General features: G+C 47.0%; 1 protein-coding gene across 1 annotated transcript in view; it reads left to right on the top strand.

Annotated features, from left to right (window-relative positions):
- LOC129384336 (uncharacterized) overlaps nt 1-25,177 on the top strand; it is a 73,185-nt gene extending 48,008 nt beyond the window's left edge. Inside the window, exons 5-7 of the mRNA XM_055069673.1 lie at nt 6,479-6,588; nt 17,510-17,711; nt 25,048-25,177. Coding sequence (XP_054925648.1) covers nt 6,479-6,588; nt 17,510-17,711; nt 25,048-25,071 — 336 coding nt within the window. The 3' untranslated portion in view covers nt 25,072-25,177. The remainder of the gene's footprint in view (nt 1-6,478; nt 6,589-17,509; nt 17,712-25,047) is intronic.
- Nucleotides 25,178-27,874: the final 2,697 nt, after the last annotated feature.

Below are 27,874 nucleotides of genomic sequence, written 5' to 3'. Positions count from 1 at the left end.
CGCTATGGTAACGATTAAACGCCTTTGCAAATTACGCATTTTTGTGCAGACACAAGGCATTTGAACTTTTCGCATGATATGGCTGGGGAGCTCGCCATAGGATGCTTATGTATTAAAAGATCCCTTAAATTTCTCCGGTGGTTTGTGCAATCGAACCCACATCACAAGGCTCCCAAAGGATAGCAACATGACGCATTAGGAGGCTTCGCCTCAAATACACAGGGTATGTGCCAGTTTCAATGAGCTGCTTCCGCGCCAATGCCTTAGCGAGGCGCACCATGAATGCAGTTGTTAGCCCTCTTCAATGAACCTCTAGCCAACTTGGGTTACTGAGTGTTTACGACTGCGTATGCAGCAAACGAGGGGAACGATTCTCGGCGTTCACAAGCACCAGGGTGCCACGCTTTTTGGCGGCCACGCGCGGACTTCTCACCAGTGCCACCAGATGGCGCAGCGTATCCAGAAAGAAGCTTGAGAAAGGCGTCCGGCTGGTGAATGAACCGTGTCTAAGCATTTGAAGCCACGGACGCCGTGCGCCGGCTCCGTGGCGAGGGAGCTAGATGGCGCAATGTCCATAGGAAAGCACGAAAGCGGACTGCCACTGTACTTTACGCCTTATACATAATTCCTTTGGATGGCGGCAATACGTTGTGTCGCTCTATTGATTCAGTGCCAAATGCACTTCCGTCGACAGTCATCGTTAGACGGGTCCTGCCGAATTTGTTCACAATCACGAGCTACAGGGCGATCGTGAGCAGCGCGACGCCCCCCTGAAACCATATCGGCGACTGCAGCTTGAGAAACAATTTATGTGCCAAGGGTCAGATCACGGAAAGCCGTCGCGGCTGCGACAAGCTGACCCGATCGTCTCGCCAAATGCTCTTGCACTTGTGAGTTCACATCAGCCATATAAAGGCACTGGATTGCTACGCACAAGCACACGGCATATATCAGCATGCTATGCTTTTTTTTTTCTGAGAACTTGCTTTAAAGAGGCACTGAAAAAAAAATTACGAAAAGACGAGGCAAGCTTCAAAATTCCACTCTGAAGACGCGGCTGTTCCGATATGCAGTATTTATTTCACATATTTTTTTTAACGGATGGCTGCATTTGTGGAGCATGGTGAGCGCCCCGCAGCTCCAGGCCGGCACGCACGGGGTTCCGCACCGACCGCCGCCGCGTCGTGTGTGCCGGCTTCCAGCAGCAGCAGCAGCAGCAGCAGGCGTTGTTGCAACAAGGCGCTGAAGTCGTTTCGAAATTGTTCGCGTTTAAGTTTTTGACCACTGTAGAGCAAGAGAGTTGTGATTTTCACGTTATGTCGACAACATTCACACATCACCACAGGCAGTCGACCACTGCGCAATTGCGAGCGTGCGTACAGAACGCCTGTGGCGTCCGATCGGCCTCTGCTCCAGTGGGCGCTTCGGTGCGCCCACTGCGACCCCTATGTGAAGCTCTCCCATAAAGTTACGCGGAAGTTCCCACAACCAGACGAAAGGTATTGAGGAACTCTACTACTAGGATACCACGTATAGCGCCCCTTTTGCTAATTTGCCGCAACTCTGCAGTGATGTAGGGCTTGTCTGATAGTCGCTCTCCTCGAACTTTCCTAAGCACACGAAGACACGCTTTGAAGGTGCCCACGTTGGACTGTATGGGCGCCCAGCGCAAACCCATAGCCTTCGAAGCTTCGGCCCTGCCGTGAAAGTGTCCCACGGTTTGTCTCGCCCGACAATACTTTTCTCACACACTCGCGCGCAGCAGCGTAGAGGCATCCTCTTGTGTTTTGCCAGGTGCTTCACTGATCGCATTACAAAGCAGAACGCAAGACAGACGGTGATTTTGAAGACTTGGCCACAATCGCCATTTGCGAAAACAAGTACCCGGACTCGTGCACCTGCGCAGGTGAGACGTCGTTTGCTGCCGTCCGGCGCCGTCCATGCGGGTTGAAAGGTGCGGGCGATGTCTGGCACACCGGTATCCGGTACAGAAAATGTCACCGACACGTCACTCCCTCTAGTTCGCGGCGGGGCCTCTAGATGCGGTATTTCGCGAAAAAGATCATGAAATTCAATAATTTTTGCTGGTTTCTGCCTGAAAATAAGGTCGTGTGCACCACTTTCAGCACCCTGTCGTTCATTCGTGCTAAACATTTCGGCGGCAGAACATTTGTTCAGTATCCCTCTAATGAAGTTGGGTATTACGTAAGAGAGAGAAAAGGGAAGAAGGAAAGGCAGGGAGGTTAACCAGGCTGAGTCTCGTTTGCTACCCTACACGTGGGGAGGAAGGAGAATGGGGAGTGAAAGAGAGAGAGAGAAATCTTAGGTGTAGGATGTCTACAGTCGGGCACTCAAGTCTGTTGCCTTCAGGTAGTGAAATAGCGCTCGAACTGCTTTCTGGGCCAACGAACTGTGAGGACAGGCTCCCAAGATCTTCGCTTCCGTAAACGGCCTGTCATCCAGTCTATTGAAGTCACACTGGAGAGTACGTAAGACTCGGCAAAAGTTGTATCTCCTGCATTGAAGGAATCTTCCTCCCACCGCTTTTGTATTGTAGTGGTCAATGGCGCTGTCGCGGCGCGAGAATATGTCCAGCTATATTTTAACTCTCCTGTAGCAGAAACAAGATTGTGTTCCCAGGGATATGCGGCGAACGCTTGGTGTGTGTCTCAGAACACCACATCAAACTGAATGAGACCTATAGCACAGCACGCACGAACCAAACACTTCCCATCCTCGTCGTACGCTAACCAGCACGTCTCCCCTTCACAACTGTGGCTGGAACGCAATGTGCTCACAGAGTCGTCCGCGTTATAGAAGACGGTTATTAATTGCATTCTCGAATTTCACATGCTTTGGCCTGAGCAGCTTGCACCTGAGCCATATGGGCCCACAAATTGCCATTCATCTTGTAATGCTTTAAGTTGCCTAATCATATTTTTTTCGGTGCAGCTGCACATTTGACACGCTCATGTCGATGAGTGTCTTTTAACTGAGCAATTTTAGGTAACAATAAAAACATGCATTTGCAAGTTTAATTTGCTATCATCAATAGTTAAATGTAAGAACATGCACACTACGGTGCCATTAGCTTGAGTTTGTCAGTCTTCTGTAACGTTTCAACGAACCACAGCAACTTTGGCTCAGGACATCAGGAATCCGAAGCCCGAAAGCAAAATAGCACCTGCCCCGAGTACACCGTTTCAACGCCGGCTCGAGAAAGTTCGGCAGTTACAACTCCTTGCCGAATTGTCGCAGTGGAACATTAGGTAGAGATTACTCTTACATCATCGAAGCTGTTGCAAATACTAAATTTTCATTGCTCTTGGCAATCTATGGTATAGAACATGTGCACTGATCCGTCGAATGACTTCTGACGAGCATATGAGAAAACACACGAGGTTAAGGTACGTGGAATTAGTGTTGCTCGTCTGGCATCACGCTAATGACATTAAAATATAAGGCATTAGCAAGTTAATACCATCTTCTGCGGCATGTGCGACGCGGCCGTTAGCCGCATTGGGAAGGAAATTGACTCGCCATCTCAACCCTGAGAAATGTGATAGCCTGCGAAGCTGTTAGAAAACCACCCAAATGCCGTCGATGGTGATATGAAGTGTTTTCTTGTTCTGCCAAGTCCTACTACGACACTGTTATTCAGCGTTACGACTTTGCACTCTTCGACGCTCATCTTACTCACGCTGTTCTTCAGGGGTCTTGACTTCGCGTGGTCGACCCACATCGGTCTTGCAATGAACTGAATGAGTGGCTAGCAGGGAGCCCTTCTATATACGAGGTTTGGTGACGTCACTCATATTCGTATGCTGCTGCTGCCCCTTTCCCACCCTAGCAGCTTATCAAACCGTTATCTTAACCAGGATGCCACACAATCCACACTGCATATCCAGATCACCACAAACACGTCTCCTGGGTTAAATAACCACTTAAGATTTGCGCGAATGTAGAGTACGACACCTGCTTTTAACTTTTCCGCACTCCCTACGGCCATCCGCTTATGGAAATATCCTGATAACATTGCCTGCGAATCAGATCAAGAAAACTTTTGTCATCTCCTACGCGAGAATTTTACATAATAGCACTTACAAATCACTTTATCTTGTTTCTTGCACTTGGCAATGTGTTTCGAACTTATGCGTTGCTATCTCGCTCTTACGAATATGGTATTTTATGCTGCTTCACGTATTCACTTGTATGCCCTGTATACATAACTGCTTTTTTGCGCCTTTTCCCCGAAATATCCCTTGAAGCATTGCGTTCCTTGAACTGTTCATTCTTCCTGTATTGTACTTTCTAGTATTAGTGCGTCACGTTAATTTCACTCGTGTTTTTTTTTTTTCCTTGAAGTGTACCTTTGTAGAATTTTCTTACTTCAATTTTTTCTTTTTCATATTTTGATGTTTCTAGTAATGTTGACGCGTCCAGCATTAGGACGTATCGTTTGTACCAGACTTCAGAAGGCTGCTTGCTCTTCTGTATTTTTTATTTTAGACTTTGTAACCCCCTTACACAATGCCCCCATAGGGCCTGCAAAGTATATTAAATAAGTAACTAAAAATAAATAAATACGCACGGGGAGAAAGAATGTACCTCGCATTGTTCGCATGCACCTTATCATCCATCACACAGTTTTGACGATTACGTGCTTTTCTTTATAGAAATGAATACTGAGCAGCGTGTTGTATGCCTGATTCCAAGAAGGCGTGCCCCATTTTTCGGTTGATTTTCTTTAGCTGACGGAAATGAAACAACCCGACCAACTAGAGGCGAACACGTTGGCTGTAAAAGAAATTCTGATACTTGAGCAAGCATCGAATATTCGGACCCCTAAGCGGCGCCTCACCTTAGGCTACACGCCACTTTGGCCCCAGCTTCATGTAAACGGCACTTCTGAGCTCAATCATCCGCGCCATAGACACTGGTCACCATTTCCAGGCAATCGAGTCTTCGTATTACTCTCTCGTTTTCTATATCCACATGTGTTTCTTGTTTTCCTCAATTTCCTTTTCCGTACTTCAAGTGACTTGCAATAATATTCACAGATGATTACGATACCTCCCCACCCTAATGAGAAATTGGAGCGCAGCTCTCTACGTAATTTCATTTCGCGATATATTGAGGCAAAAAATTCAAGACTTGTAGCAGAGTCGGCAATAGCCGAAAATCTGATATGCTGGTCAGGTGCTTCGGCTTTTATACGTTACTCGTCGAAGGTTCCAGTGTAACCGCTGGTGTCGTGTGTCTTCTAACAAGTACTATACAGTTCGCTCTGCATATACAATGTGAATACAAAACAGATACAAACCATGATAACCGAAACAAGCGCGTACCATACCAAAACCAACAAACCATGCGAGCGCGAGCGAGAGCTGACGCGAGCAGACGACAGTACGAAACCAGCGGTCCGGCAGACACCATATATGCGTATGCATCGAACGTTCGGATGGGACTGCGTGGCACCAATTTGCAGCACGCATGTCACTGTAGGCGCCACTATCATTTGTCTCTGCCGTTCGTGGCAAGCGTTTTTCCTCTTTCGCTCCGCGTTCACAATTTCATCTTACGCTATGCTCGTTCGCACGGTTATGTCGCCGACGCAGACGCCCGCCGCAACAACTGGCGCCTAAGAGCTTTGCTCTAAATCATTTAGTCTATCTAGTTAACGTTTAGTTTACGTTTACGTTACGTTACGTTAAGGTTAAGTTGACGTTACAAACAAGTTAATGTTAGTTAAGTTTAAGTCTATCTAGTTAACGAGCTCGAGTCCTTTCAAAACCGCGTCGTCAGATACATCCATTCATCCTGCTCATATGACGTAAGCGTATCATCCTTAAGAGCAAAACCTGATCTACAGCCCCTTGCACGTCGCCGCGCTACTGCCAGCCCTTGCCTCTTCCAGTTCTTTTACAGTTCCTTATTTAACGAGCGATATATCACTCCACCCGCACGCATATCGCTACGAACTGGGCACCCATTGCAACTCTCACGCCCACGCTCCCACACAACTACTTTTCCCTCGTCTTTTTTTCCCGCACAGCATCAGATTGGAACGCCCTTCCCCACCACGTCGCTGCAATCACTTGCCCGACATCGTTTTTCGAAAATATGTCTTTGTTGGCTAATCAATAACCTGCTTTTTCAAGCGTTATTCTTTCTGTTTTTATGCACTTCCGAAAATGTAGCTTTCTTGTACAAATTTTTCAGTAGACCTGTGTTTATGTTTGCATTATCAACTGTACCCACCCCTTATGCAATACCCCTAGCAAAGGGGTCTTTAAGGAAATAAAACTACTGAAAAGATAGATGTGCAACAAGCTCAGAACGCCCTGATGCTTTCACAGCTTCGTTCTCGTGTTCTGTTTGTTTCATTTATATCATAGCACAATATTAAATTTGCATTCTGGTAATTTACTGCGTCGCGTACCAATACACATCAAAAAAGTGCACCTCATTTTTACAGAACATGATCACCAACAACTCGGCTGGCCTGGCTCAGGAGTTTTCATTAAGCATAGGAGGCTGGGCTGTAATTCTCGGAAAATATAAACAGATCGATGCGCAACACAACGGGTAAGTAAAGGTGGCGCTGCTCAACTGGAACTACGTAGCAACGTTTTTTGCGATGCCATGCAGAAGCGCATCAAATTCAGGGTAGCGTAAGCAATGAGCAAATGAAAACAAAAATCTGTAAATTTGTAAGACAATATGCTAGACTAAAAAGCTCAGAACAACATCAGTTACCGTCAACTCTCCATAGTTCTTTTTTTTCTTGGCTCGTGTATTTGTCAGTTTCCCACGGCATTGTCAACCATGAAGTGGTTGAATTGATTCAGTTTCTTGCAGGAGCTGGAGGGGAATATTACAAATCACTTATTCATTTTGTGTATCATATATTCCATGGGTTGCATTGAAGAGCTTCCTCTCCTGTTTTTGCTGAGCTAGTAAATCAATAGTGTGTTTGAATAATTTTTTGTGTGTTCTGATTCAAGATATTCTAATCTTCAGCTAATCTTAGTGGAATATGTGTCACATTGTAGGGGAAAATGTGGCGCATTGGGAAGAACGTCTGACTCCACGTATCGTCTTCTGACGAACGTCTGAAGCCAACAGCGAATTAACCTTTTCCTGACACTCTTCTTTGCGCAGAAACACTCCTCACTCTTTTCTGGCTGCGATATTTTGTCATATAGCTTATTCCTATACTCGCCTCCTATACTGACCAAGAGCTGACATCATTGAAGGGTGTTTGGACCAGGGCGCTTTGTCCAACTGTTACTGTGTACGCTTATTGACGTCGTTTGATAAACAGGGTGAAGTACGTGAAAATGTGCGTTTTGAATTTCGATAGAAATTAGGTGCTTTTGTAAGTGCGACTGTCGTGTATTACTATCACTGAAAAAAGAAAATTTTCCGCGTTGCTTATCAGTATAGTAGTCACCGGGGATCACCAATTTAGTTTTGTCTGGAGCGTCCTACTAGCCTCGAACCACGTGATACCTAAGGTCAGACCATGCCTTGCCGCACCTGGATAGACGTCTTGACAGACTTCCCTTTGTATTTGAATGGGGCCACAAGCTGTTGGTCAAGCTCGTACTGTAAAAAGGTGCTTCACACGACATAGGATGTCGGGACTGTATGGAGCATATGAACGCCAGAGTGCACTCCAGCCCTGACACAGTTTGCCATTAAAGTTCAATGTTGCTGCTTCTGCAGCGTAGCGTAGATACCGCGGTCCACGTGTGGTGCTGCGACGAGGGCGCTTGGTGAGCTTCTGCGCCTCACTGACGACAGCAGCATGCTCTGATTGGTACCGGAGGGTGACGTGACTGAAGACCGTGTATCCAGCATCTGACTGTAATGTCAGGTTCTTGGGAAAATATCGCGCGAGCACGGGCAACCTTGGTGCGAATAACAGACAGCCGTTTGTACACAAAATTTAATTTTTCACACTGCACTCTCTTAAGATCGAACAAGCTATATTGACATCATTATAGCTGGCACGAACAAATAAGCAAGGTGTGATGAAAGCTTTAGAGTTGCCTTAAGAATTTCACTGCTCGGCAGGGTAACGGCGCGGTAATTCACTCAGTTATTGTGCAAACACGCATTCGCCTAGAGAGTTGTGTCGGCCGAGACGACGGAGTGGTTGACAAAGACGCGGCCGTGGTGGAACCGCAGAGCCCTCGGTCGGCTCTGACTGCCCCGTTAAGCTTGGTTAGCGCGACCAGCACGGTTCACGAACCGACGCCTCCAAGAGACGTCGGCAGGCCGGGTGCGGGATCAGCACTCAGCAACAATCTGTGGAGCCCAGGTTGTGGAGAAGGCCCGGGACCTCTCGCCTGACTGGCCAGTCAATATCATCTACCAAGCACATCTCGACCGCGGACCGTTATCCGCGGGTGTCCCCTGAACAGTCCAGTTCCTTTGAACAGCCAGGCTGCCTCCTTGCTCTGCCTGGGGACGCACTGTTGTCGCTTCACGAACCGGCTCCGCTTCCTTGCCGCCAACTTCTCGAGCATGCAGCGCAGGCTTTCCTCTTCCTTCTCTTCTCCCATTTTAGTTGGCGGCGACCTGTTTCTCCGGGCTGTGGATTGTTCCTTTTTGGGCGTGTGTTGCATCCATCAATCACGTCTCAAAACACAAGTACAACGTCAAGTGCACGTCACAAAAGCACCCCCCCCCCCTATGGAAATGTCTTTTTTTCTAAAAAGAGGAACTGCTGGTAAATCTATGGATGAGAGAAGAGTAGAAAAATTTTGAGTGTTCAAGAGAGCACAAATTCCCACCGAGTATACATGCTCAGATGATAGTACGTGCGATTATATTTAACTCTCTGCACTATCAAAGCGGCTCACACAGTTCCTTCTTGTTCAGCGAGCGTCTAATGTTCGTACTCTACAGGTGAGTATAGTTTTGCAGGTAGTAAAAGCTGTTCTCAGGCATGGAGGAATGGATGGAGAGCCAGATTGTTTTTCGCCGCCAAAGTCGCGCTTGAATCTTCTTTGGGTGCGTTTGTCCCTTGGACACGATCATCGACGAGGCTTGGCACGTGGTTGGTTGGCCTTCATCATAGCTTTTCAGCATATTGATGTGAGAGAGCTTCCTCGAATTACCTACTTATAACGAGTAATCGTAGTCGTTATCGATGCCAACTACATGATTATGGGCCTTTCCAATGACTAAGCAGCGTGTTGCTTTTCACTGGCAACAAGGCCAACACTCTATCTCGCACGTTCGGTTGTCGGAGGCTGGAACCTCTTTCAATCTATTCATTTTGCATGTTCTGAGGTCGCAGGTAGTTGTGATGTACTAGTTTCAAGCTTCAGTGGAGAAGTTGTCTCAGATACACGACGTAGATATATGCAGACTTGATCTCGTCAATGAAGTGTTCTTCGATCCAAAGCTATTTGAGAACAGTAAGTGGTCCCAGCATAGTGCCTTTCACATATCAACTCAAATGGCGAGAAGACAATACATGCTTCAGGCACCCCTCTGTACGTAAAAGGGAATGACGCAAGGGAATGGTCTTAAGCCTTAGGCTGTTGATGACACAACTGGAGCCACACTTGTATGAGTGAGCCATTAAGGCGTGGAACCAGTCCTCTGCGCATGGGATGGTATAGCAGAGAACTCACGCGTTTCAAAGCGAGATACCCTTTAATTTGTCATCATAGTAGAGGTGAAACACGAGGCTTAGTCGCATGTAATCTCTTGGAAGAAGCTAAACTGAGAGATCATTTTTGCCATGCCTTCGGCTACCAATGTTCGTCAATGAGAGGTAGGGGAACAGACTCCGGGTATCTGGTGGACAAATCCACTAGCATTAGTATATACCTCTTTCCTTTAAATGAGACAGGAGACAGTGGAGCAACAATGCCGACAACCACTCGGTCGAAAGACATGTATATCAGTGGTATGCGTCCCAATGGTGATTTGCGAAGTCTCCGTTTAGAAATAGTACGTTGGAAAACATCGCACTGACGTACGTACTGGCGGACTTCTTCCATTCTGAGTCAGTAAAGATATGCAGATTCGGTTCATTGCCTTTTTGATGTACTGGTGTCCTTATATTGGGTTTTCAGGTGCCAGAAATAGCACCTGGGTTTGCCGACAGTTCGGCACCACGACTTACTGCACTGATTTACCCGGACAAAGCTGATAGGTCCGATACAAGACGCCTTCGTCGTAAAAGAATGTCTGTGTTGTGTTTCCTCCCACCCCTGAATGCGCTTTCCCAACTTTTTCATTACCTCCATGTAGAGATTTGTCCCTTTCTTGTTCACCACGAAATGTAGGTTTTTACACTTCTAACGAGTTGAGAGCTTCGTTCGGGTTTCCCCTGGCGGTCTGGGCTCTGACAACAGACGAAGCCGCCAGATGCGGATTCATCTAATCAACGGATGCAAGCCCGGCTTGGTATGCCGAAAGACTTGAAGACGTCTTCCACTTGACGTCTGGATTTGTTGGTTGACAAGACTCAGAGACATTTCCAATGACACCATTGCACAAAGTACCTGTCAACCACTTAGTTACCGTGGTACCTGAAAAATACGGCTAAAGAATTTCCACTTGAGCTTCTGGGGCCTCGTTTCTCCGGCCATCCATCAGTAGCATTTTGCCGTTGAGGCCATTAAAGCAGCAATGGGTATTAGAGCACGGCACACTATAATACTGTTGCTGCCAGTGTCCCGTAGTACGAAAAAACTTGGCCGAAATGCTCGCCACTCTGCAGTGGCATATCGTGGGTTTGTAATGGCAGGTCTGTTGCATCACTCTGTTTGTGACAATGTAGAAAGATCGAGAATTCTTGCTTTCCAACTTTGCTTTCTAGCGACATACAACAGGCTCCAGTAGAACATGCGGCTCTTTTATTCTGGCAGTCCCGCGAGTCATATCACGGCTTTCGACTATAGTCGTAGTAAGGCTTGTCGGAGTTCAGCTCACAGTCAGAAGGCTTCTGGCCCTTTTTATTGCAGAAGAAGCATTTTATTTGTTTTCTTTCTGCACTTGCTTCGTCCTGTCTTGTGTAGCGGTCTTCTCTCTTCTCCTCGAATGTGAGCAAATTGTTCCGCCGTTGTGCAACCAAGAAATGATCAGCGGCTTCTACGACTCTCTTCTGTTCTGCAATCCTTTTTCACCAAGGACAGGGTTAATCGGCTATGACAGTTACTAACGAACTTCTCTGCAACAACTAAGTCCTTCCGTTGGCGAGTTTGACCCACTGTTCAAGTAAGCTAAGTACTCTGGCGGAGAACTGCTTACCCGTCTCTCCAGCTTGAGGCTTGATGCGGCGAAACTTTTCCTGGTAGCCCTCCGCCATAAACCCTAAACGTTGTAGGAGCGCTAGTTTGGTCTTGTCATAGTTGAGAGTGTCCTCTGGAGACAACCAACCAAACACCATCAAGACTTCAACGTCGAGACATATGCTGAGAGCTGTAGCCCATTGCCCTTATGGTCTACCCTGTCCGGTGGCTACACGTTCAAACAACTTCAGATATGCGTCCACGTCATCGCGGGTTTTGTTGAGCAGAGCGACCATGTTGTATGGGTTTACGGGAACCGAGGATTCTTCGTGGTTGCTTGCAAGCAACGGACACATACGTGGCTGTCTGCTGCACCCATCTCCGCTTGCCCTCTGCGCAACCATAGCATATTTTCCTCGCGCTCTATATGATCCTTCTCCGCTTCACATTTCGCTACACATTCCTAACGCGCCTCTCGGCGTTCCTCATCGATCCACTTTTTCAATTCTGGACCGACCAGGCCCACGCGTTAAGCTAACGCGCAAAGCTCCTGGGTATTCCTCCTCTGCTCAAGTACACTGTTTAGCAACCCGCTTTTTCTGTCCTCACGGCTGCCAGTTTCTAATGTCAGGTTCTTGCGAGAATATCGCGCATGCAAGGCAACCTTGCTGCAAATAGCAGACAGAGCCGTTTGTATACAAAACGCAATCTTTTCACACTACACTCTCACAAGTTTGAATAAGCTATATTTACAACTCATGCATTAACACTCAGAGAAATCATCGTTATATCTGGCAAGATCAAATAGGCAGGGCCTGAGCAGAGCTATAGAATTGCTCTAAAAAAATCATGGTTCGGCGCGTTAACGACGCGGTAATTCAGAGTCACAGTGATGGTGCAAACAAGCATTGATCCTGAGAATTACGTCGGCCCAGACGACGGAATGTTTGCCAAGGTGGCCTCCGTGGAGGAACCGCAGAACCCCTGGTCGCCTCTGTATGCCATGTTAAACTTGGTTGTCGCGACCAGCACTGTTCACGAACCGGTCGCGGTAACGTTCTCCGAGAGACGTCGGCAGGGTTGGGTGCGGGATCAGCACTCGGCAACTATCGGTGGAGCCCAGGTTATATGGAAGGCCCTGGACCTCTCGCATGACTGGCCAGTCACTATCATGCATCAAGCACATCTCCATCGCGTACCGTCGTCTTTCGGCGTCCCCGGAACAGTTTATTCTCTTGGAACAGCCGGGCTACCTCCTTGCTGTGCATTTGGATGCGCTGCCTTCGGTTCACGAACTGGCAACCGCCCCCTTGCGCCGATTGCCCGAGGCCCGTAGCGCATGCTCTGCTCTTCCTTCTCCCTTGTCAGTTTGCCGCCACCTGTTTTTCCGAGCTGTGGCTTGTTCCTTCTTGGGCTTGTGATGCGTTCATGGATTACCTGTCACAACACCAGTAAAACGTCAAGCTGACACACTCGCGAACAGGTTGTCTGCTTCCGCAGTTGCACAACCTCGAGGTTCGTCGTCGTCATGGTAGAAGTGAATTATACTTTAGGAATCTTTTTTTCAAAGTGAGTCCAAAGTGCGGCGTCTGCCACTTAGCCAATGCACACGCTGCCGACATACTCGCACGAGCGAATATGAAGATGAAGTTTGTTCGACGAACCCAAATTGCGTATTTGCCCTAGAGATAAATGCGAAAGAAAATGTGTGACTTGCCACTCGATGCGAGAAGTCAAAGCTACTCGTAGCCATCTAGTACGCTCTAGCACAGCAAAGGTATGAGACCCCCTGAGTTCAACCGTAATCTGAGGGACAACCCCAAAGTTTGACGCGTCGTAGACACCCAAATCGGAAGTAGTTGTACATACATAAACACCAAAAATCAAATTTGAACCATGCGCCACAGTAATGTTGAGTGGGCGGAACGTTATCAACCGCACTCCGCCGTAACTTTAAAAGTGGAAAGCACTGAAGCAGGCGTTAGCATGTGTTACCCAATAGGCAGCAGGCGCCCGTCGATTCTCGAGCAGAAGCGCCCATGAGTTTAGAACACAAGTGCCTCTTGCGTCTGCTGTCATCAAAAGCTGCAAGCTCCCTCATTTATTCGCGCGCTCCTTTGGGCGTTATCCCAATGTTCTGGGCCACTCTACGTCGGTCATAATATGGGGTTAGAGTGGGCCCACGTGAGCAGCGGAACAGCTGCGTAGTAGGGGTGTCTTGTGCGTTCTTTGTGCCGCTCAACAACGGAGGACTTCATACGCATCACACCGCTCTGACTGTTCTTTTCGACTACATCGCCGTTAGGCCAGTTTCACGGCAACATGAGCAAATCACGTATAAACCACAAGAAAAAGATCATCACCCTACTCCAGGAAGCCAACTATCACAGTGTGTCGTATGATGCGCTCACGTTACTTTAGCGCATGGTTATGAAACCTTTGCTCATTTTTTTAATTACACTTCATTACATACCTGGCTGCATAGGGATTTCGCGTTCCACGAAACTGGCTTTTTCTATGCATGTTTAAAGTTGTGCACCCCATTGGACATATATTGTGGGAAGAGCGACAACGCATATAGCAACGTTTGTTCCCCCTTCAACTTCCTTATAAGGTGTTAGAATATTAGCTGGGAACTCTGTGGCCGTGTACGTATGGCAGTTTCTTCAGCTAGTGCATTCCTCATGCCTACTGTCCTTTCTGAGTCGTGGCTTTAATTTCAAACACGCCGGAATGAGCTACTTTGGCTACAGCAACAAAGTTCATGGCTAATAACGCCACGCAGCAGAGAGCGAAATTTCTTTCCCTTTCTGCGAGGTTAAATCGGCGTTGGAGTCATTCGAGAAACGAACGCGGATTGATGCACTTGGCGACAACACGTTTTAGCAAACTCGATATACTTTTAATATCTTCTGACCAATGTGCAGTTTGGACAGCAGTAATCCTTCATTATGCAGAAATGAAACACAAAGCGAAGTACCATACTTACATACTAGTTGAACAACGGGTTCCCTTACTCAAGGTCCTAAGTTTAAATCTTCGTTCAGGATAGTACAATTTCAACGTAGGAGTAGCGTCTGAAACCGGCCAAGAAAGAAACTGCCCAGAGCCAGTGAGGCTATATTAGTCAATGATCTACTATATTATAAACGCCCTGAAGTTCAGCAAGGCATTCCCCCACCACACAGCAATTGCCCTTCCTCGAGCAGTATCAGGGCCTAATCTAACTCATAGCTATTTCAAATGACCGATAGCACTCAGTCTCCAGTGGCTAAGGGTTAGCCACTGGGAAGGGCCGCCCTAGGGTTAGACATGCAACGCAGCGTACCGTGCTGAGATTCTGTGGATCATGATAGACCGCCACTCTAGTTGGAACCTGGCAACCTTGTGCGAACTGAGCATAGTGGAGTCATGGGCGATTTCAGTGTAAAAGTGGAAGAAAAAGGCAGCCCGAAGAACAGGCAATTGGCAGCTACTGAATCGACTCTTAAGAATACTACAGGAGAGAAGTTGGTAGAATTAGGGGGAAAAAAATGACCCCTCATCATGCACACCTTCTTTCAGAAAGGCAGTAGCAGGATGTGGACCGGGATCGTCCTCACCAGAAAAACATGAAATTAAATAAATTGCATAATCTGTGCCAACGCTAGCAGGGTGCGGGATTTACAATATTAAGCCGGCTATAGTGATGTGAATAAAGTTGATTAAGGTATAAGGTCGCGCTCAATGGGAACACAGGAAGAGCAAAACTAGTTACAAGGACATAGGTCATGCTATATGCAGTCAGGGTAAAATCCGAATGATTCAGGCTGGTATATATGCAAATATGGAAAAATATATATGCAAATTTAAAATAGGCGGATGAAGATAGCACGGACTTGATAAATGTAACCTACCTCTGCTTTTCTAAGAAGCACCAATTGAAGAGCAACCTACCATCAGAACAACTAGGCAAGCTCTCCCAAATAACAAAAGACCTGAGAAAGAAACGACAGAGCATGAACTAATCTGCCTGGAGACATTAGTTAAAATTTACTGAACTTCTAAAGGTGATAAAAAAGAAAAGAACGGTAATAACCTAAATTATAACATCGAAACGGTTCGGAAACCAATAAAAAATGTTGGCAGCATGAAATAAGTGAGAAAGAAAGTTGATGAAAAGAGGCAGCAGGATGTACGCAGTGAAAGATAAGCCGGGTAGTATCGTCAGCGATTCGGACGATGTAGTAATTGCTGCACACTGCTCCTGTTCTCATCTGCACATTACTCGGAGCAATCCCCAAACTTCCTTAAAAATAGGGATGACCAAGATGCAGAAGCTCCGCGTGTAACTAGCGATGAGGTTAGAAGAGCTTTTTAAGACATGACCCGGATAATATTGAATAACAATTGATTTAGTCAAATGCATGGGAAGGGCCATTTTACACTTGAATATCTAGCCAGCTTTTATACACAGTGCCTTATGACTTCAAGTATACCAAGGAGTTTGAAGAACGCTAACATAATTGTCAATAATAAGGAGAGAGACGTTAGAGAGTCAAAAAACTATTATTCCTATAGGTTGCTTCCAATATTGTATAGAATAATTAGAGAGGTGATTTCGGGCAACACTCGACTTCATTCAACCAAGAGAACGTCCTGGCTTTAGGAAGTGGGATTTTCCAACTGCATCATATCCACCCCATCAATAAAGTAATTAAGAAATGTGCGGAGTACAACCTACCTCTTTGTATGGCTTTCATAGACTTCTTAAATGCATTTGTCTCAGTAGATATACCAGTAGTCATTAGGCTTTTACTTGTGATCAAGGGGTACAGGGAGCATGTGGGAGTATTTGAACATCATATAGATACGCTCCCCAGCTTCCTTTGCACTCTACAAGATAATGGGATTAAAGTCCAGGAAAGGCGTCATGGAAAGAGTCGCCGTGTCTCGAATGCTATTCACTGCATGTTTAGCAAAATTACTTAAGCCATAAGACTTGGAAGGACTAGGAGTGAGGATGGATGCCGAAAATCACACCAAGATACAGTTTGCAGATGACAATCTCCCGTTGAGCAACATGGGTGATGAATTACAACTTATTGTTGAGAATCTTAGCGGATAAAGTGCAAGAGTAGGGTTGAACATTAACATGCAGCAGACAAAAATGGTGTTGCATAGCTGGAAAGAAAGCAAGAATTTATGATCGGTATTCAGCTTCCGGAGTCTGCGCAATAGTATGCTTATCTAGGTCAATCACTGACATGACACCCTCATCTTCAGAGGAGTGATAGAAGAACAAAAATTGACTGGAATGCATATGGCCGGCACGTCGAGATTATGGCTGGCAGCTTAGCGCTATCTTTGTAAAGTAAAGGGGTCAATCATTTTACCCTATTAGTTCTTACTTATGGGTAAAAAACTTGGAGTTTACCAAAGAAGCTGCACACGAAGTAAAGCACCGCGCATTGGGCGATGGAACAACGATTGTTAGGTGTACCGTAAAGTGACACGAAGGCAGCAGTGTGAATTCGAGAGCAAACTGGGGTTGACTTTTTTAATTGACAATAAGAGGCAAAAATAGACGTGAGCAGGCCGTGCAACACGTTGAACAGATGACCAATGGGCTATTAGAGTAACAGTATTGGTTCCAAGAGAAGAAAAGAGCAGTCTAGGTTGGCAGAAAATTAGTTGGTGTGATAAAAGAAGGAAATGGGCAGGAATAACTCGAGATGAGCTAGGGCAAGACAGGCGCAATTGGATATTGCTGGGCGAGGCCTTTGTTTTGCAGTGTGCGCAAAAATGGCCTGGTTGTAATAACTCTGATGAACAATAAATTCTTAATGCTTTAATGAAAAAGGCAACGTTCTTCCAGTTGGCGTGCTCAATTTCAGAAGTCACCGGTAGACGCCCCACGCTTTATAAGCTACACTGAATTGTAGCTTATAATTGTTGCCTGCATGCGTGATAGTATTCATGGCCGAACATTTCGTTAGAGCGAGAGTGCAGATGTATAAAAATCGGAACAAGCAAGGAGGGAGACTTCGATGGCGACCACATGTGGGAAGCAGTAAACGTGTAGCCATGGACACATGTGAAGACACGGGCGACTTCTGTGACTTTTCCGGTGTAATGGCGGGAAACGCAGCCTTGAGAAGCCGCATGTGGGCTTGTGTCTGCAATATCAGGCAGCAAATCCTTCATTTAATTTACTGTCAGATTTTACTCCAGTATATTACAAGTATGCACATTTTAAATAACCGCAGGATCCTGGTTGGCTACCGGTTGACGAAGAACCATTTTCATGTGTTCCCCAAGGGTGATAACGTCATCTTCCGTATCTCGGTCACCTACGTGGGCATCCGGGTGGCCACGAAGGATGAAAAAGTGCTCCTCAAGGGCGAGAAGCCCCAAGACCAGTGGATAAACATTATCCTCCAGAACTTCGATATCCAGCACATGGAATTTGTAAGAAAGTTTCAAAGCGTCCTTCCACTTTTGAACCATTTGTTTTTTACATTGGTTGCACTCGAATGTTGCCATCGGTGCGTGGCCATATGACCCATGTTTGAACGCACGATAAACTTTTCAATGCCAACGCCTTAGGGGCGATTTGAATGAAGCAAAAAAAAAAAGAACTTTTAAGCCTTTCTTTCATCGCACAAGCCGCCAAGCGCGCAAGGTAAACGAGCGGCACTTACGGAGCGATTGGTAATGCTTATTGCTATGAGGGAGCTTTCGAAATATCGAATATCAATCAAATATCAATCGAATTTTTCTTTTAGCGTTGTAGTGTGCGGCATGAAGAATGTTACCTTTAGTTTGTTCAGAATATTCAGCTATGACTGATTGTTCGGATCACTTACTTATTTTCTCGTACTTACGGTATAAAGGTCCGCAGGTATATTTTTTGTATGCCACCCGCAGTTTTGTTAAGAGCGTACGGCGGCTAAGCAGACCACCAACTTTTTTGTATTTCATTGATTTGTAAAGTGCAGCTTAAGGGCAGCCTAAATTTATTTGCTGGTAGTGAAAAAAGTCGCACCTTCGCCTGTATGCAGAAGTGTTGCTTGCGATTGCAAACTGTATAGCTATTAGATTTATTTCTATATGACTACATAACCGAGTAGCTTTATTGAACACGGTAACACTGGAGTAAACATTACCTTACCAACTAAATAAACAAACAGTGTCACGCGCGAGATGTGGCACATGAACAGAACTCGCTCGATGACAGCGGACACGTGCATGAATGGCCGCGGCGCCGAGCGGACGCTTATCGCAGACTCTAGCTCCAACGCATCCTTCAAACTTGGCGTTACGCGACCTACAGTGCTACGCGCGCAAGCACTCAGTGCGCACGAACTCACAAGACATCTTGGCTCGCGTAGGTTTGCACCCGCCAAAATAGGGCATGCACGGCCACGCGCTTCGAAAGCTGCGCTAGAGTTAGAAGCTGGTATATATATATATATATATATATATATATATATATATATATATATATATATATATATACGACGGGTACGCAGCAGACATTGACAACTATTATTGTCCTTGATGTTCTTGATTTCAGCGTGTATATATATATACGCTAAAATCAAGAAAATCAAGGACAATAATAGTTGTCAATGTCTGCTGCGTACTGCCCGAAAGAACGAACGAACGAAACAAAAAAGTATGGGGCTTTACGTGCCAAAATCACTTTCTGATTAGGAGGCACGCCGTAGTGGAGGGCTCCGGAAATTTCGACCTCCGGGGGATCTTTAACGTGCACCTAAATCTAAGTGCACGGGTGTTTTCGCATTTCGCCTCCATCGAAATGTGGCCGCCGTGGCCGAGATTCGATGCCGCGATCTCGTGCTCAGTAGCCCAACACCATAGCCACTGAGCAACCGCGGCTATTTTTTTTTTCTGAGCAACCGCGGCTGGTGCGGACGAACGAGCGAGCGACAATCCCCCCTCTCTCTTTGCCGCCCACGGCCGAGACACGTTTGCTCCAGAGCTCGCCACCATTTTCTTCGGCACCTTCCCTGGCCTTCTGGGAGTTCCTTCACGACATAGAGGCTCTACGGCGAGCATGTAGGCAGAACGCGTCCACGTCCTGCTATTTTATTGCGTCGGCATCAACGCGGACAGCGCTCTCCGTAATGCTTGCCTGCGTTCCCGGTGTACACTTTGTTGTAAAAACAAAACGCCCCAGAAATTCTGAGAATTGTCTAATAATGCGTAAGGATTCTATGGCTCGGCCGTTACTTCTTTTTTGCTCACTTATGTTGCTAGCATATGCGTCTCTAGTCATCACATTTTGCGGAGCGAAAGAATGCTTACGAATTAGTAGACAATCTTCAGAAATTCTGTAGCGTATTTTGTTGCAGAAAATGTCGACGCAACTGCGACGTGACGAGTGTTTTATTCTTAGCAAAGCTTTCTTTGCCTCTTCCTTCAACTATCCCACTGCTGCTGCTGCTGCTGTAATACCGGTCAAATCCGGACGTAGTCGGAACGCACGCCGTTAACAGGGACCGCGTCGAAAGGTGGTCTAGACGTGGCCATGTCATAGTAACATAAAAGCCATGCGCTGTCGGTGTTTTGTTTCGTGACCTTAGTTTATGAGCTGTCATTCTCAAAACTCCGAAGAAAAGCTTTGTAAAGAATCTAAGAAAATGTCTGTGCCACGTGGACGGCCTGCGCGGTTGTGGTTAGGAATTATTCTTGCCACGCACGGCGTCGACGGCGGCTTTTCTGCGACACGGGGTTCTTAAAGCTATCGCGTTATTGGCGCAAAGCAAAGACCATCAGAGAATGTCGTGTCAAGATTTACGCCTCGTCGCTTCTGTACAACGGCCTCTAGACGCCACGCATAGGCGTGACATCGCACAGATGCTGTGCAGCAGCTGCCGCGCTTCCCTGCGTGCTCACCAGCAACAACAGTAAATGGAAGAGATGGGGAGAATATTAGCGACGGTATAGCGAGAGAGAGAGAGAGAGGAGGCAGTTTTGCGAGCTACAACGCTACAGCCCAGAATGGCGCCGAAGCGTGCACTTAGTGCCGATGAGACCAACGCTCGCATCAGGCGTCGAGCTGAGCAGGCAAGGTAACATTTCACATCGCGTCAGACTGTCGTATGCCGTCAATACATCACCGCCAAATAACGTCAGTGAACGCAAGCAGCAGACGAAGCTTTGATTTCATCGATTCGCATAGTGCGTGGGATCTGCATATTTTATTGCGAAAGCAATACTGCTCGCACTTTCGGCCCATCGGTGGTCGTGGCGCCTCCTTACACAGCTGCGGCGTGACGTGACCGTGTGACGTCACGCCAGACAGAGAGACGGGGCCCCAGCTCGCAGCATCGATGGTGGAGGCGAAGCCTTGCGCGCCGCTGCTGCGGCGCTACCGAGAGAGGGCGCTCGCTGGTGTGACGTCACGCTAGGAGGATAAATGCGGCTACAGGTGGGTTCCTCGCAGTGGTCGGCGCTCTGCCTTGCGCTATGTCGGATGATGTATAGCCATAAGTTTAACAAATGGCAACCATGTCCACACCATCAGCCTAACCAAGGCGCAGGCAAGGGTATTGCTTTCGCAATTTTCAAGGCTTAACCAAGCTAAGCCTTCAGCCAATTTTTTTTACTGCGAAGCTGTGTAACTCTACCGTCCAAGGAAATTTTCGTGTTGTTGTGGTAAGCAAGAAAACTCCCCATACGTGGCCGATTCCGAAGCTAGTGAAAGACCAGCCCAAAGCGCAGCGGAGGTGAAACGGGCGTTAAGCACTCCCCATACGTGGGCCGATCCCAAAGACAGTGGGATGCTGGGCCGACCCGCGGCGGAGGTGAAGCATGTGTTCAGCACTCCCCCTACGTGGGCCGATCCTACAGATACGGCGATACCGGCGCGATCTGCGGCGGAGGTGGCGCAGGCGTTAAGCACTCCCCATAAGTGGGCCGATCCAGAAGTTACTGCAATACCGGCCCCACCCGCTGGGGAGGTGAAGCAGGCGTTAAGGACTCCCCATACGTGGACCGATCCCGAAGATAGTGCAATACCGGGCCGACCCACGCCGGAGGTGAAGCAGGCGTTAAGCACTCGCCATACCTGGGCCCATCCTGAGGATAGTGCAATGCCAGGCCGACCTTCGGCGGAGGTGAAGCAGGCGTTAAGCACTCCCCCTACGTCGGCCAATGCTGCAGTTACTGCAATACCGGCGCGACCTGCGGCGGAGGTGAAGCAGGCGTTAAGCACTCCCCATACGTGGGCCGATCCCGAAGATACTACAATACCGGCCCGACCCGCGGTGGAGGGGAAGCAGGCGTTAAGCATTCCCCATAAGTGGGCCGATCCCGAAGATACTGCAATACCGGCCCGACCCGCTGGGGAGGTGAAGCAGGCGTTAAGCACTCCCCATACGTGGGCCGATCCTGAAGATACTACAATACCGGCCCGATCCGCGGCGGAGGGGAAGCAGGCGTTAAGCACTCGCCATAAGTGGTCCGATCCCGAAGATAGTGCAATACCGGGCCGACCCACGGAGAAGGTGCAGTTCATCATTAAGGGGCCCACATACACAGCTTCGCTGGTCATCCGTCTTGACAGAGTGGAAGGGCAGTGAGATTTTTTATCGAGCATCGCCATATAACGTCGTTTCCGATTCACTTCTGAACACATACTTTCTTCTTGCTGTTGATTATCTCATAGACCCTGTCGCGGTCCACTTTGTTCCTTCTAGCCACTAGTATTTTCGCGAGTATGACTTTATGCATATTTATTGCATCAAATCACTATGTCGAGGCGACGACGACTTGACCTTGTCCGTTTTTTTGAAGGATTGTAACGTTACCACGCATCTACAATTACACAATTAGAGAGATTAAACATCTTAACTTGACAAATCACGCACTCATATTACAGTTACAAGGCGTTACATGACAGACCCGGTTTCTTCGGTGGTACTCGCCAAAGAATGCGTAGGCATTAATATGCCTGACATTCTCTTCTGCCTCATCGCCCACGATAGGCTGGCGACCACCGGCCGGCCATCGAGTCGCGCGATGAGCCACAGCCTCTCCTCCTTCGCTCCGGATTTTCCTTGCCACTCGCTCGTCTGAGAACACGCTCCCGTTACCTCACTTTGCTTCGACTAACGAAGAAGCGAAATAAAAAGGTGCCAAGGACACGAACGCGGCGATTCTCTTCTCTACTTCTGCGTGCCTTCTTCCTCCTGCGGTTGCTTCCCTCGCTGCGATAGACATAATTTTACCGATTTCACGGACGGTGTATTTACGCTAATGAGTAAAAAAAAATCCAGCGTTCTTGATTACGCAATGTTAGCCAACGTTTCAAAAAATTGGCGTTGTCATTAATGGCAAGAGTATTAGCGGGAAGGCGGTGTTAATTAACACGGGTTCAGTGACAAAAATTACTGCGAAAGAGCTTTGTGTGACATAGATCAGTACAAAACCTATTAATAATCAACATCGTGTGATAGCTCATGTGGTCATAAAACAGCGACGAGAAGCCTAGGTTAGACTTGATTGTTGTAAAGCTCGTAACTTTGTTATGCTTAGAAAAATAAAACAGTGATTTCGGCTAATTCTAAGAAATTAACTGGGTTGTCTTGTCTGAAATGCCACACAGAATTAGCGGGTTCATATTTGAAAGGTATTAGAGTTCCATGGAGCAGTTGTGCTAGGTCGTATCGCACGCTTCCGAAGTTACAGAGGTTGGCAATATTAGATATTGCGTTATAAAAGAGTTCCAATTTGTTCACGTCGATTTCACTGCAACTTTTCCAAATGTAACACAATCGTCAGTGAAAAAATGTACGAAAATACTGTAGCCGTACCGTCGTTAGGAAAAATGAAAAAGTAGAGGTCTCCGACCTGAACCTTCGGTTACGCCCGAATGAACATCACTGAAAGAAGAAATATAACCATTAGGTGTAGCACTTTGAATGCGATTGTTTAGAAGACTTTCAGTGAAAACGACGAAGTTAGTATCGCGGCTTAGTTTACACAACAGATACTTGTGACAAACCGTGTCAACCGCCTTAGAGAAACCTAAGAATATACAAAAGGACAGATTCGCAGGCTAGCTGGTATGGGATTATTTGCACAGTTGGAGAAAAAATACCACGGTAGGCAAAACCAGCAGGCGGTAGAAGGTGCAGCGATAAGGAACACAAATTCTGTTAGCGGCCCGTCAGTCTCCTTTTCAGAGAAAGAAACGTATTTTTCGTGTTAGCCACCTGTGTCAGCTGAACTTGCTGGGTTGGTTGGTTTCTATGCCTTCCTTTTCCTTCCTTCTGTGCGAGGACGTGTACATATCATCTCGTGCAATCAATACTACATTGTTAGTTCAGCGCTGTGTCCCATCTTGTTCTTTCGCCGTCAATCTGTTTTGCGGGCAACTCTGTATATGACTAAGAAAATACAATCGCCACATGCGGAGCGATTCAATATTCGATGTAATCAGAGAACGAAAAAATTGGTGGACGCTTAAGCTTCGCCTTCAAAAGTGGAACGCGATAGAGTTATCGCACTCCGTTTGCACCGCCCACTCATTCTCTCGGCATGCTCTTGAGTCGCACAAAGACGAAACGTGTGCCTGAGCAAACGGAACGAACCAAAGAACTCGGTGTCTCGGAGAGAGAAACGATCTACTCGAGCCAAACGTCGTGATCGGCACGGACAGCCGGGCCGCGACGCTCCATGAAGGCGCACGCAATCGTGGGGCTGACGCCTCGATGGGATCATCCTCTTTCACACTTGGGAGCACCACGCAGACGCATGACTCCTCGCCAGCAGCACGGTACATATTGCAGGGGACGCTTTCCTACCAGACGCGCTACAGCGTAGCGGTGTCCAGCATCGATGCGGTGTCCAGCATCGATGTCAGAGGTGTCCAGCATCGGATGCTGCACCTGGCAATAGCGCTGTGAGCGGAGAGGAGCGGCGTCGCGGGGCAGAGTGGCGCGCCACCTGTCGGGGCAGTGCCGTACATTGCGAGGAGGGGGTCTTCTGTGTTTGCCGCAAGATGGCTCTGCGTGCGCGTCAAGCGCCGAACAAATGTAGCGGAAACGTAGAGTGCTACGTCTTTAACTGCGACTTCTGTAATTTACATGCTCATAATTACCGATATACACCGCAGTATAACATTCTACGGCGCGTTTCTAAGGCAACACCGCATTCGCTTGAGCCGCTTTTGTCCCGCTTTGAAGCATTGAACGCATGCCTGAGTTCTCCGTAAACCCGATTCCCACCCGCCCAACTTGCGAGTTTTTATTTATGAATTGCCTTCCCCCATTTTCCGCTCACGGCCGACGTCTCCGACGCCGACGACACCGGCTTTTCTGCGACATGAGCTCCTTAACGCTATCGAGTTAAAAGGCAGTTGCGTTTCCCAATAAAACGTTTTTGAAAAGCCACTTTCCGCTGACGTGAAGAATCAATTAGTCTCAAGAAAATTATCAAGGCTAAACAAAATTTTTGTTCGGGTAGTTAGAATACGAGCCAGGCATGGAAATTGGAAACGGGGTAGTATTTATTAAGCGAAATTTAATTACCTGTCTTACAAAGGCGGCATATCTTCACGAGCAGTCATTCGTTAGGCAATATGGATGTATCCAGGGTTTGCCGAGAAAGCTTTGTAAGTTTATTTGAACTAACAAACACTGGTACTTTTAAGGAATCGTAGTTTTGTAATCTTTATTTTTTTATTTGCTAAAAATTCGGAAGCTACACGTACAATGCGCACTGTTAACGCTTGCTTTCAACAAGTTTTAATGAGCCTTTGTTGTCATTTCAGCACACGGGCTACCGGAAGCGGTAGTAACAAAACGAAGATTCGTCCTCTTAATTGCAAAAGATTTTTTAGACGTTACCTCAAGCAAGCGCATTCTATAAACGTCAATAAAAAGAGCATGCAGTGTCTAGCATACGGTCGTTGTCACTGTCCCGTCGGGAACTTCAATGCCTGCTTAATACGTGTGATGTGCCTATTGAGGTGCCTTCCGTAAAAAAGTCAGGTGTTATTGGGAAGTTGTTTGCATCGTCACAGAGTAAGTAATTTGCATAGGTCGATGATAAAACAGGTGCGACAGAACGAGCGGAACTTGCTGGAATCTACAAACATTGAAGTTTTGCTTAAACGTATAAAGGGTGCAGAAATCGGTGTCACATTCTGTGTTATTACAATGTCGTTGCAAGGTCATAACGAATCCCCTCGCTCGAACCACAGCGACCACGCTACAAGCTGTCCAAACGCAGCCCCTTTGCATCTGGACAACCACGTGCTGTGCCCGTGCGCTGCTCAATGTGAAGGACGTGGCGTTCACCTGAAACGGGTAGTCGACGTTGGCATAAAGTAGGCATGCGCTCGATTGCGTCCTAACGGTTAGAGCATCGCGCTGCTGCGCTGTGAGACAGGCGTGGGTTCCCACCATCGGGCATCTGTTTACATTTTACATCAATGCTGTACATGGTTAGGGTTCCATGTACCTTTTGTGCCCACGCATCACCAATAAAAAAGGTAAGCGTGGGAGGAACCCTGGAGATGCTGCAATACCGGGCCTACCCACGGTGGAGGTGAAGCAGGCTTCAGCATTCCTCCTTTTATGATGATAATAATAAATAGGAATACATAAAACCAAGATGCAGTGATTCAAGTCTATGGGCTTTTCTGGAATAGTTTGTCAACAGCAGCTATTCTCACAAGCAGGAGGCGTTGCCTCATGCGCAAAGAACAAAATTTATCTACAATCACACACGGTGGACTCGCTAGAGGACAATGCCACCGACTGTGAGGATGTCGGTACCGTACAAACGGAAGACAGCATTGTGATACCCACTGTGTATATATCACCAGGCCCATCTAACTGTGATATCGAGAAGTTCATGACCACGCACTATGCATAGTATAGTTGTGATAACGCTACTCCTGTGATCATCGTGACAGACTGGCAGAGTTTCACCTAAGTCTCACGCCAATCCAACTTAACCAACTACTCAGCAGCGGTGCTGTACAGATTTAACGTTGACCAAGGTTCTAAGATTCGAACCAAACCATTCTGGGCATATCAAAGTAGTCACAAATCTATCGTTACTACCGCTACCAAATGATGAAAATAAATACAGGTACCCTTGTCTAATAACTGTGTGACGGACTACAGCTCCCTGGTCATCCACCTTCACAGAGTAACATGGCTCCTCAATTTTTATTCTTTAAGCATCAACTAATCAGCTGGACAAAAGCAGCGCCCAGCTGCAACGGTGATTATAATACTGGAGGCTCTGCAAAGAAAGTTTCGCATTAAAAACCCACTTTTTTCTTGCCCAGCGATAGAAACGTGACACTCGGAGCGAGTGGCTGCCGGTACTTCTTGCCGTGGCGGTGTTCACTGGAGTCACAAAGATCATGCATTGTTGAATCGCTTGAAAGCGAGGTTATTTGCCATGCATCGTACAGCATTTCGCCCCCTAGCTATCATCCAGTGTTCCTTCATCAGTGGTGCAAAAGTGCCAGATCGCCATTCCGTCCTCCTATCGCGTTTCAATCGCTGAGCTCAGTTCATACATCAAGAGTCGTTGGAGCAAGCACAGTGAACGGCCAAGACCTACGAGAAGTCTTCCGTATTCGGAACCGCAATACATGCACCACACTTGTTCGTGAGGAAACACGTGTAATTTAATAACTTGTAAGCAAAAAATTTTCTTTGTTTCGTAATTCGTCGATCCCTGTTCATTCTTGCTTCGAAACACTCACTGTAATTTGAAAATTTCTGTGAGTAACCAATTACACGTAGCTCGCTGCGGCATTTACGAGACAGGTTGTAACAGGTGACGGCGCTTTGAACAAGTGAATTTGAAGGGGACTACATGTGTTATAGTTCTTTGTTGGATAGACACGTAAATAATTTCACCGCGACATGCTCAACCATTACAACAGCCCCAACCCAGCAGGCCCAACCCAACAGCCCCAACCAAAAAAATTTTGAGGTTTGTTCATGTCTAAAGCGAAATAATTTTGCATGGCAAAACAAGATATTCCGTCGACACCCGCGAAACATGCCCAAAGGACGCTGGCGAAAATCATTGAGTATTTGTTCCAAGATTGCAAGCACGCACAAGTAGAATATAAGCAACGTCTACCTCACTTTATCCTCCTATTAGTGTGAAGTGGCTTTGTACTGTAAATACGGCAACACGACGTACTATGCACACGGTTCATGATTTATGCAATGAATATTACAAAAGATGCGCAAGATTGTGAGTAAACTTCGCCAGATTAACCAAGTCAAAGGTCCCTATTTGGCTGTGTCGTCCACGAAACTTCTCCAATAATGATGAAAGCAGAAAAATCCTGTTAAGAATAAGAAAGATCAGTGGTCAACTTATCTGCATCTCTACAAAAGAAATGCGCGCAAACACGTTCTAAAAAGACCTGTGGGGGAAGAGCCCAGCCCCATGTTTTATTTGCGCCAAATTCAACCCGCATCTTTTCATATGGATTGACGTATAGAAGGATGCCCGTGAGAATTAGTTGTCGGACATGGTCAACAAACTGGATTTATTCGGTGTGAATGGAGGCACTCCGATATTATCTAGTCCTCCGGAGTCCATAAGCGAAATATCTA

Source organism: Dermacentor andersoni, chromosome 8, assembly GCF_023375885.2.
Source record: "Dermacentor andersoni chromosome 8, qqDerAnde1_hic_scaffold, whole genome shotgun sequence".
Taxonomy (NCBI): domain Eukaryota; kingdom Metazoa; phylum Arthropoda; class Arachnida; order Ixodida; family Ixodidae; genus Dermacentor; species Dermacentor andersoni.
The sequence above is the reverse complement of the archived record's forward strand: the minus strand, read 5'-3'. Positions and strand labels throughout refer to the sequence as shown.